General features: G+C 34.2%; 1 protein-coding gene across 10 annotated transcripts in view; it reads right to left on the bottom strand.

Annotated features, from left to right (window-relative positions):
* Positions 1-12,563, bottom strand: part of LOC131432084 (tight junction protein ZO-2) — a 101,920-nt gene that overhangs the window by 66,745 nt on the left and 22,612 nt on the right. For 7 of the 10 annotated variants that reach the window (XM_058598149.1, XM_058598148.1, XM_058598146.1 and 4 more), the window contains exon 1: positions 619-1,948. In XM_058598149.1, the coding sequence (XP_058454132.1) occupies positions 619-1,530 (912 nt within the window). In that variant the 5' untranslated portion in view covers positions 1,531-1,948. Of the gene's footprint in view, positions 1-618; positions 1,949-2,382; positions 2,510-5,167; positions 5,706-7,194; positions 7,634-12,563 lie in introns of those variants that run through there. The other 3 variants (XM_058598147.1, XM_058598145.1, XM_058598152.1) reach the window with 3 other exon arrangements.

The raw sequence follows: 12,563 nt of genomic DNA on the forward strand, positions 1-12,563 counted from the left end.
TTACGATTATTAAGGCTGTAAACCATTTCATGAATAATTTCAACTTTTGGGTAGAAACTGACACTTGAGTTACTTACTCTATTGTTAAAATTAACCCTGCCTAAGAGCACGGTTCTTTTTGACAGTTCGATAGTTATTTTCACATATTGGAAAAAAATATGCAAAAAAGAACCAACTCCATTTTACTTATAAAACTCATCACTTCTGTGTACGTTATTTTTATACCATGCGCCAAAGGAAACACTCCATCATTAAATATGATTTTTTTATTATACTAAGTAGATTTTTCCGTGACATATTTCTCACGTTCTCCGTATTTCAATTTTTATACTAATAATTATACTACAAATCGAACTACTCGATAAAAAAGTATATAAAACTAATAAATAATAAATTACTATCGAAATATCAAATTTCAACCGAAAGTTAAAATTCGTGAAATGATTCAAAGCCTAAGATCGATTGAAATATCGGCCAATTTCAAATGACTGAGCAGGCAGCAAGCAATCATAAGATATGTTGAACCTGGCATAAAACAAGGTAAGAAAACCTAACATATTAATGATGAAGTTCTTAAGATTATTATTGTTGTCATATGCAATAGGCATGTATACTTACTTTAGATTTTCTCATGTTGATGTATTTATCGTTTATCAAATCTAATATAGCTGATGGAGAAGGTATCCTGTAGCGTCTAAAACTATCATTGAGTCCACCAACCATCACGGGAACAGTTTGTCTTGGCTTGAGAGTCACCTGAGCTCCGGCAGAATATTGCTCCACACCAGAACGACCATAGATTATATTTGGTTTTCTGTAGTCGATAATCGCATTTTTATCTGATGGAGACCATTTGGTTTGACCGTATGTTTCTGCTTGTAAATTCATTGGCATCGCCACTTGATTTACTCTGGGCAAAGTTGATAGATAGCTATCAGCATAAGCTCTACAAGTGGGCGTCAATTTACGATCTATCGTCATAGTAGACATAGGATTTACTCCCATTGGCATCTGCATATGTTCGGTGATCTTCCTTTGTTCGATATTTGCGCGATCGTTGAGAGAAAACTCGCGATGTTGATGGTGTTGAAATGGTCCATAACGCATGCCATTCACGTCTACTTTAGAGAAATTTTTCTGATTCAGATTTTCATAGGTAGATGATGCATATATGTTATCATATTGACGCCGTTCAGGCGTATTCAGTGGGTACAACTGATAACATTTGTATCCATTTAAATTTGGCGGTAGCGTGTTAGCATGCTGAGGGTAGGTATTGTTAAACCTTGGACTATCTTTAAAAAATTCTTCAGCAGGATAGAAATTTTTTGTAGTTATTGAAGATGAAACATAAGAGTTTCGCTTCCGTTTTCCTTTATTGGAAGATGTGCTCGATTTTCTTCTATGACGGTGAGAACCTCGATAACTTCCGACGCTTTTGGATTTTTTAATACTTGTAACACCCACATTGCACTTGGGGCTACGCTTCATCCATTCTGGAAGTTTCATGATAGTTTCACTCAGTTTCATTCATAAAACTGTTCTTTCAAGGATAACGTCTTAGTTGCTAATTTAATTAAAACTGTTTCCCTCTATTATATCTAAACTTGACCACATTTGAAATCGTTGAAGTGGGACGAAAATTGATTTTTATAAGTGTTACTTATTACACGTGTTACGATATCTAACCGAATTAATAACGTAATCACTGTTACTTTTTTCCTTTCCCACTTCCACAAGTACGGCCTAATTAAAGCTTCTTTGTAGTATAGAGTGCAAACCCTGTTCGAGCACAATCTCCGTTGAGGAAAATCCTCCCTATCGAACATAGAGGAAAATACTTCAAATACCACCTACACTTTATCACGCCCGGCACGCGACTGACGAGTAGAAAAAGCACAAACTTACTTGTGTATGTCGAAACGGTAGGATACGTACTATTGCATGCTATCATTCTAGGGACGATATTGAATGATGACCATACACGGCATTATTTTCTAGTTGGGTTTGAGATGAAATGTAAAATCTTCTATGAAATTTGCATAGGTTATATACGTCGATAATCGAGTAAAACAAATCGAACTATTTCAGTTTTCCTAAAAAAATAATTTCATCGATAGAGATCGCACATTTCCAATTGCGGCGATGTTCGGCTGCCGCTCTTCTAAAGAGATTATTTAATGCATCATTAGAAAACCAGCTCTATCGCGTTTGCGCTCCACTTACCAAACATGGTACAGGAATTAAAAATATATTCAAACGTTTGGAACTATCGAAGATAAATTTAACATTAGTAAATTAAACCTTTGGTAAATTATCCATCGCACAAATTATTGGAAGAAAATTTAAGAAGAAACACAGAAATGGAAATATTTGTCTTACTGATTTAGATTTATAATATCGATTCTTTAAAATCAATTCTAATTGATGCTGGAAGAAGCAACAGCTAATATGAATACCAAAAATGCTGGTAAATTGAATGTCGTGTTCTTGAATAGCACCACATTATCGAACGTTCTTTACATAGCGACTATAGTCAAATCAAATTATCGGTCGCTGTATCATCAGCATGCGCACATTTATTGTTTGTATATCATAATCAGAGGCGGCAAGTTCCATAAAATATTGAGGGGCACAAAAATATGACTACAGGTCATTTAATTTTACAAAAAATAAAACATTTTTATAAAGGGAGCTGAGAGGTCAGAGCAAATAAAAATCAACTAAGCAAGATAGTCAACGCAAAGGACATTCCTAGGCTATGGTGCCCACTTTGTCACTGTGTTTTTTTGTGCTGATTCAAACAGATTTTATAAAATCGTGGTTAGGTGTGTTTATGTTTGTGTCTTATGAATTTATTTGTAGTTTTCGTCATATAATTTCATATAATGTACATTGTACATACATACATACACATATACATAGATACATACATACATACGTACATACATACATACATACATATATACATACATACATACATACATACAGGGATTTTTGTTGAAGCACGCGAGGACACGCCCCTGAAAACAAATTTTGAAAATATCACCTTGACTCATCTGCCTAGATTTTAAAGTTTATCATACCTATCTATTCGTAAATGACTTTAATCATCAACTGACCAGACCAACAACCCGGAATAATATTGATATCAATCTTGATGATATCCTCCCTTTTTTGCGTCATCAACCATATGGAGGTTGGGATTTTTAACACCCGAATTTGGAAACTGCTTCAAAATTTATTACGTATGTTGTAAACAAAAGCTACTATTTTACAACAATAAAAACAGAGCAAAAGTTCTGCTATTATATTTTACTAAAATATTCTGTTTTTAAGGTATGAAACAAGAAATAACTTCAATATTTTCTTTTAAAACATAGTGGTGGAGATACTAAAAATTGTGCATTAGCGTGTCCCTTAGAGAAAGGTGAAAATGAGGGGACTCATACGTACATAAAAACACATGTACACACAAAGCAAGGCAAAGCAAAGCAAAGTCCTGGCATTACATTCCTTTTGTGGAATTTGACCTTTCTGTTTCAACAGACTTCGCAACCGATTCTTAGTGTACAGAATCATTGCATGGCTAGTACTATGGATCCTACTGACACTAAGAATCCTTCCAGGTCGGGGCTCGAACATACAACAACTGGCTTGTAAGACCAGCGTCCTATGCATTGAACCGCCAACCCGGGTACATACAAACATTCATATTTAAATACATACATGCATACATACATACATACGCACACAATGTATTACTTTTTCTGTTTTAATAGATTTTAACTAGGGTTAATGTACCAATAGTCATCTCATTAGTAGAGTCATCATGTTATTTTACAGAATACTCGACTTTTAATCAATGAATTGTGATAAAATCGAATACTTTGCTAGCGACGCGACAACTCGAATCAAATGCTCCTAATTTCATCTTACTCTTGAAGTCAATGCATCGAATATAGACAACAGATCTCATTCTAATTAATGGGTATCATATATGAGATGACTAATGGAGGTGAAATAAAAGGGGCACCGTTACCCCACTTGTATCTCTATTATTGGTCGATCGTTAGTCCTGAGTTGAAACGGTGGCCTTTATTATTGTTCTTGCATGCACCTCCTCTTACATTTCACTCACAGATCATCTCACCCATCAGGTCTCACACGAAAACGACACAACCTCACAAATAAACTGGATGAACATCGTTTGACAGCTATCAGTGGATTGTGCATTTGATCAGTCATTATTATTTTATTCTATTCTACAATATTATATCTCATTCCACAGTGTTCCACCACCAATAAGTGTCAAAGATGATCTTAGATCTTAGAGATGATTGGGCAGGGCTTGTATTGTGAATCCTCAAACGAACGAAGCAACAAAAAAACGTCTGCTGTGAACACTTTGCTTGACATAGCTGAATGAGAGACCTATAATCGAGAAAAAGTGGATGCGTGAGAGTATATGCTACTGAGCAGACCAATTCCCTTGCCTAGTAAATTGCCTGTGCTGAGAGCTCAGTTAACACTTAATTTTTAAGCCCTACCGGCCTCTCCAACCCCGGATGCAATCAACATCTTATTCAAGTTGTGCCTTGTCTTATTAAATTAATTCAATAATGAAGTTAAAGCTGTAACACTTATCTTTATAAAATTGTAACGCTAACAAAAATCATATTTTTGTTTTTTCTTCCACTCATAATTTTCATTTGTTTTAGTGCGTACTGAAATAAAAGCTAATTATAATTTTTCTGCGGATTACGTGGAACCACAATTTTATAATTTCTGCTTATACTAATAGTCATCTCATTAATATCGTCATCACGTTATTTTGTGGATTAATAATTTTTTTATAAATTACACAATTATTTTCAAATAAGAGACAACTTAGGTGATTAGAAATGCACCGAGAGGAAGTTAAAAATTCGATTAACAGAAAAGCATCGCATGAAATTATTTGTGGATATCTGTTAACATCTTAAACTTATTTTCGATAGAAAATGATTGTTTTGACCCAAAATCTTGTGACAAGCTGGAAGCATTACTTTCCTTTTTTATTTCAAAGAAAAGTGTATGTTTAATGCAAATATTGCGATTTAAACAAAGTTTGAATACATTTTCTTTTATGTAAATTATTAGAGTAATAGATTTTCAATGTACTTACGATTCGTTCATCTTCTACGACTTGATCTGCAAGAACTTCGATTGTTTCATTCATTGAATGGTAGTTGCGCTGTTCCTTTTTAGATTTACTACGAATTAGGTTTGAAGTTCGGTTTTTCACATTAACACCTTTATCATAGGAAAATTCACTGAACGGTGGAGAGCTGAACCGCTTTGGATTTAAATAAGTATTCAACGTTGGTTGGGCCGATCGATTAGTAGTTTGAGCCGAGGGATTGGAATCATCTGTATTATGGCTACTATTGTTGTTGCTGAAATTACTATTTGAAACACTATATTTTCCATCTACATATTGGTCGTAATTATTGGTTTTATTTCTTGCGTAATCACTGTTATCATTATTACTTTCAATAGGTTTAGACGGTAATTTTGGAATCGGAGGAGGAACTGCATTAGGCACTGATGGACTAGCACACACCAATGATGATCGACGAGAAGTAATGTTGTTGACTGGTGTCGGTGTAACCGAACCACAATAACTTGTTGATCGCCGTGAGCGATTTGAATCAATGGTTTCTCTGAAAATAAAAAAATAGGAATATTAGCAATTAATGTTCAGGATTTCGTATTTTAATTTTCCACGTTAAATAGTAGTAAATTAGTTGGACTCTACCATCTTTAACTGCTACTACATTTATACATATTTCAGTAGATTTCAACCGTCAGTTTGAATTTACATTATAGTATCACAACTTTTTAGTTATTGGACAAGACGCTAATGGACTCACAGCTAGGCGAAACAAGTTTTCGTTTGCCACGACACACGTGCAAACTAAAAAAATATTCTGCAAATAGTGGAAACTCTACACATTTAATTTGGATTACCGATCTCAGCTGTTCCAACATCGGTAGCTGATTTTTCAGTAAAAATCACATTTCATCACAGCGATACCTTAAGATACTGCTGTCAACAAATGTTTCGGTAGTTCGGCTGTTCTAAACTGGTTAAAAGATGAAAACAATACCGAATGAATTTTAGTATGTAGATCTGCTTAGCGATCTATGCTGAACTTTTGAGTGGCGTAACAGTGCAACATAAACTGTTGACCAACTAGGGATCTCTCCAATAGGTTGCTAATATGCCAAGGGAAAACTATGCATTAACACACGATGTGTTAGAGATTTTTTAAGGTTGGAGTATCGAATTAGATGGCGAAAATTTTTCAATTATTAAAAAATGATATCACAATGAGTGAATATTTTAATATGTAGAGAAATATGCAAAAAAAAAATTTAGTTTCATACTTTATACTAATGTATTTCCTTGGATGCACGTATTGTACCAATTTCCTCTACATTTTGTTACATGATTTCTACACGTTTCGCCTCCGGCTCATCAGTGCTTAAGGCAGTTTAAATTAAACTGCCATATCCGTCAAGTAGTTCAATTTAAACCGCTTTCGTGCTGCAAACGAAGCTAAATATTACATCGACTGACGACCATGTGTAAGTCGATGTAATATTTAGCTTTTTAAACTATTGTTACCAAATTACAATAGTTGCAGACTTAAGAATACACACGAAAAAAGACAAAATTTACATGACATGTAAATCAATGACGATGTGAATAAATACTAAATGAATCGAAGATTTGTTCATTTCCTGTCATTTTTACTTTATATTCTCACATTTATTCTCATGCTCCAAATATTTGCATAAATATATATATATATATATATATATATATATATATATATATATATATATATATATATATATATATATATATATATATATATATATATATATATATATATATATATATTATTTTATCTCTTAAGATTTGGCACCCCATTAGTCTAATTTGTTTGTAATGGATGTTTTTTTTTTAATTTTCGAAAAAATGACTGGTTTAGTCCCGGTCTCACCTATTTCCTACAAAACAAACCACCCCAACCTCTCCCGAAAAAAATATTTATGGGTACTCGCCTGACATACATAATCTTTTATCCCCGTAAATAATACATTTAACTTAAATGTTAATTTGGAATGTGCATAACAATGTACCTTTTTCGAAACTGAGGACTTCTAAAAAATACCGGTGTAAGTGGTACAAAGTATCCAAGTTGCGGAGGACCTTCGTTAGATGAATGGAATGCTCCAACTGTTGTAGTAGACATGGAAACAGGTGGTCCGTCACCAAAATCATTTTCAGTGCTTGTACTAGTTGTGAGGGTACTGTTCCATATGTCATCTGTATCGTCATCATCGACGACACATTCTGGTACTGTGTAGCATGACATTCCACTGGAAGTCGACATTACCATCTGATGTTGGTATTGAAACTGGCGTCTTTGCATAGATGTTTGATAATCCATCATCGACCTCACGAATGCAATCGGTGTGCCACACCAGACTATAGCGAACACTACTAAGTGGTAGTTTATTTGTATCTCTCAAAGATTTATGTTTTCTTCTGATCCTCTCACTTTAACTGCGCACTTTTCATTAGGTTTATTGCAGGCAATGGGTCAAACACCATACACAGGTTAAACACTAATTCGGTATATTTATAACAGTTAAACAACCGCATTCAGTGTTAGTTTTGCCGTCGGAAAACAAAATATTATTCTTATCTACAGGGCCGGATCAAGGTAAATTTTTGGTGTAGGCAAATTTTGTTGTTGAATCATCCGCAATCTATTCCAAATTGATCGTCCCGCAAAGGGTCATACATCATATAACTGATCCTCTATGGTTTGAATTCTGAACGTCTTCCTTCCACGCTGTCAAAATTCCGGTTGCCAAAATCGCACATTTCATCTTGCACGTACAAAACATTTAAAAAAAATTACAAATTAAAAAAATTTACAAATCGCCTCTTTATCTTGGCGTCTTAAGCTACCACCAACTTCGCCTTTGCCTTTAATCGACCCTGTTGATCTATCAAATTATCAGTTAAACAACCGCATTCAGTGTTAGTTTTGCCGTCGGGAAACAAATTATTATTCTTATCTACAGGGCCGGATCAAGGTTAATTTTTGGTGTAAGCAAAATTTGTTGTGAATCATCCGTAATCTATTCCAAATTGATCGTCCCGCAAAGGGTCATACATCATAAAACTGATCCTCTTTGGTTTGAATTCTGAACGTCTTCCTTAAACGCGGTCAAAATTCCGATTGCCAAAATCGCACATTTCATCTTGCACGTACAACAAATTTAAAAAAAATTTCAAATCGCAAAAATTTACAAATCGCCTCTTTATCTTGGCGCCTTAAGCTACCGCTATCTTCGCCTTTGCCTTTAATCGACCCTGCTGATCTATCAAATTCATGAACCAACTTGATGAAGAATTTATATCCGCATTACTGACATTAAATTGTTTAATCGACCGAATTCTAAGACCTAATTTGTCAAAAGACAGAAAAATTCTTTTGTAGTGACTTATTGTTGTATAAGCAGAAATTTTACTGGTTTCGACTGTAATTTTCATTCGATTATCAAATGCACCGTTTATCAGCCAAGCAGATGTGTGCTTCTGTGGCTCAGTCGATTAACGGGCGTACTTTGGGGTGCAATGATTGTCGGTTCAAGTCGGCGGCGGTCGCTATCAGTTTTTTCCAAACACATTATATGTTCTTGCATGTAAATTAGCGTGAACTGCGACGCTACATATCTTATAAGATATAAAATCAAAGGGTTTGTTCGAAGTGTGAGAAAGCTCGTTTTACTTTTATAGTGGCTATAAATGTACAAGTTTGAGCAAATGACACATGCTCCCATAATTTTGAAATCCACTTAGTAACAATTGAATGGCTGAATGCTGAAAACCCGTTTAAGTATTTTTGAATTCCAAACCGGATAAAAACATTGAGAGCAAAGCTTGGATTTTGCAATGCAAGAATCTTTGAAAGCAAAGACAAAAACTTAGCAGGTTCTTCCAAAACCAATGATTTACCCGGTTTTTGCATTCAAACTGCATCGCAAGCCGATGATGATTTCCTTATACCTGGTGTTCCGGTTTTTGTTGGCACTCTTTTAAATGTGGATGGGGCACATGAAAACATTTCCAAAAAACATAGGTTCGCAACGCAACTGTTTAGGAGATGTTAGAAGATCTTTGTGTGTTTTTGAACCATGGAAAATTTTGAGCCATTAGTTTTATCTGTCATTTGACATCGATCTATATGAATCTTCTGTCATCTTCATATTTCAGCAGTCAATCAGACGTATTTTATGCTCTCGATGATAATTAAGTGATTTTTAAGATTCCAAAAGTGTTTTCATGTTAGAACAACTACATTGACCGAGCAGATATATTTCTTCAAAATCATTGTGTGTGAATATTGTTTATTCTATTTGCTTCTCTGTCGGGCTATTTGGAGAGTTTGCGGGGAACCACTATGTATTTTTAAACTCTCTAATGTATTTTTTTATGAAGTGTGGCAAAAGAAAGTATTGTTCTATTTTGTCCGGACTTTGAATCAATTTTTAAAATATAGCTTATTTTAGGGCCACCCTAAAACGAATATAGTCAAAAAGTTTAGTACAATTAACTTCTTAAGGCACCAAAATTTCAAAAATGAAAGCAATGAGAATCGTTTCATGCTAATTTAGCTTTTTAGGCCACTACGTTATCACACAACGGTTACTTTTATAATGGAAGTAATTTCAGGTGTTTTTCTTGAGACAAAATTGATACTCCTTCAATTACTGCTTACGAAACCTATCCATAAAGTTGAATGAGGTTCTTTAACTGTCTCTGAAACATTCAATAATTCGAGCTAAACCCGAATGAAAAACGATTGGGATTTAGTTCTATGGCAATTAACCTAAACTAAAAATGCGTGTAGTTAGGCTCAAAACATTATGAAGATACATAACAACAGAACACTTTTTTATAATTTCTATTCCAGAAATACCAAAATATTCATACTCATGCTTCAAATAATTTCGATGTCGGGTAGAAACAAAACCACAGTAACAGCAATGTGATTATATCGAGTGTTTTGCTCTGATAAATGCTCTGCACTCAATCCATGTTTGTCTGTTGCTGCTGACATCGAACCGATAGGAGCACTGTCCTGTGAAAGTTCTATTTTCGTAACTACTGAGAAGGCGAATGTTCAGTAAAAGAGAAGATGCATTTCTTGCTATGAAACGTGGAAACATGTTCTGTGATATTCTATAATTTGTATCAGCTCAAGAAAAACATACAAACATCTACATTTCATTCTTATTCAGATTCCTTATTCAAGTTGTTGATATGACTAAACACATATTATTGTATTAGTTGGTAAATGTAAGACTGAAATGTTCCTCTAAAACTGGAAGATCTTTCGTAAACCAAATAATTACTGGAATGGTGGGTTTGCTTTGTGTTTCTGTAGTATTTGTTAAAAAATGTAACATGTTCTCATAATTATATGTTTTATAATAACGAATCTTCCACAAATAAAATCACACTTCAAAAGCATAAGTCATCTAAACATCACTGTGTAGGCTTCAAATAAATTTTTCATTTTCACACATTACTGGCATAGTGTTTAACCACACTTTTCGTTACACATGACACTTTATTGGTATGAAATTCACAAATAACACATTGTCAATAGTTCCATAACGGATGGCACATATGTCTAATAACAAGCGGTACTACCAATGGACATAGCACATTCAGCAACAGAAGTGTAAAGCGAGAGTGAGTTTAGAACTGTCTGCGAAAATTCGTGTCACAATCCAAACACCGAATGATCTCAGTCACTCACTTTCTTTGAACGAACACCAGACAGTAAGAAAAAAATTTCTTCCGAAAAACGTTGACGGATAGAAGTGCTAAATTAGACCATCTTTCCTCTGTTAGATCGCATAGTGCCGCAACGTTTTCGTACCTACCTCAACAGTAAACCAGTGAGTTAGTGAGTAAATACATCTTTTTGTTAGCAAAGCATACTGATTTTTGTTAAAATTCGCAGTTAGTAAAAATATGTTTTTTGAACTCACAACAAAATTTACAGTCGCATTTCTCCTCACTCCAACCGACTATCAAAACAGTTCTTTGTTGCCAAAAATGTTTCACTCATCCATTTTTTTTGTTTCATCTTCTATATCAAATTAAACCATTAGTTCGATTAAGATCTGCTAGTTCTGTTCAATGCATGTAATCAAAAAGTAAGTAATAATTGGTGCATTCACATAGAATCTTAGCGTCACTTTAATAGAAGAGTGGCACAATTCTTCCACTAACTTTGCATGGATCGTGAGATTGGGTGTTCAGCCACAAGAGGTGACTTTTCAGCCCTCTTATATTCATGATTTGGTTATTACCATTAAGACATCATTTGCTTTCGAAATTCTGTGATTTTTGTGTAGGGAAAATTGTAAACCTTTATATACTAAGTTACTAACTAATACAGCGAACGAATCGATTTAATTGAAGATTGCATCGATTTTTGTCGGAATGTGCTTATAATATTATGTGACATTACATCTAATGGTTCTATATTTATGAGTGTGTAACTCATTTGTACTAAACCAGGGAGGACGTTTCAAAATCTTTTCATTTCATTCAATTTCAGAATTTTATTCTGAATCCTTTGAAGCGTTCTCTTCCTGGTGAAACAACAATATGACCAAATCGGTACTGCATAAAGCATGGCTGTTCGGAAAATTTGTTCATAAATTAATAATTTGTTCTTTACACACTAAGATTTAATTCCTTTGTTCGGTAATATTTTTGACGAGAAATTTCGGTAATCTATAGACATGACCGATATTTCGGTACATGAGTTTTATTTTACAATAATTATGCAAATTTTTACCGGACGATCAGTTTTACGTAAATATCACTACAGAATTTTGTAAATAGATATACAATTCATACGGTAAATCTGAATAGTCGCCGAGTACGGTAAAAATCATACTGTCCATATGGTAAAATTATCTTCCAATAACCGAACTTCTGTGAACACGGATTGTCGTGAAACTAACTGTCAAACAGTTATTGAAATTTTCAGTAAGTGTCTTTTTTATTACCCAAACGCAAAAATCCTTGAAGAGTTCATTGAATGGATTGAGGTACAGTTGCCAAAAATTTTAAAACATTTGAACCGCTAAGAGCAAATTCAGCAGCTAGGAGTTCTATATGGAAGATCTATAATAGAACAGAAACTGGAACGAACTTATCCCCAGCAAGCCGTTCTAATTTTATTTATTCGACCAGTTCTTCTGTCAAATTTAAAACTGGTCTACGATGCCGTTCTATTTTTTGTGTATTTAAAACACGAGTGAAACACTGCTGGGGCTGCCAGTTTTTCTTGTTAAAAATCCAGATTTAAATTTTGTAACTGACATAAATTATGCATCTAGAACTAGAACACTACTGAATATGCCCTAAGAGCAAATTCAGCAGCTAGAAGTTCTATATGGAAGATCTA

Source organism: Malaya genurostris, chromosome 2 (assembly GCF_030247185.1).
Source record: "Malaya genurostris strain Urasoe2022 chromosome 2, Malgen_1.1, whole genome shotgun sequence".
Classification (NCBI taxonomy): Eukaryota; Metazoa; Arthropoda; class Insecta; order Diptera; family Culicidae; genus Malaya; species Malaya genurostris.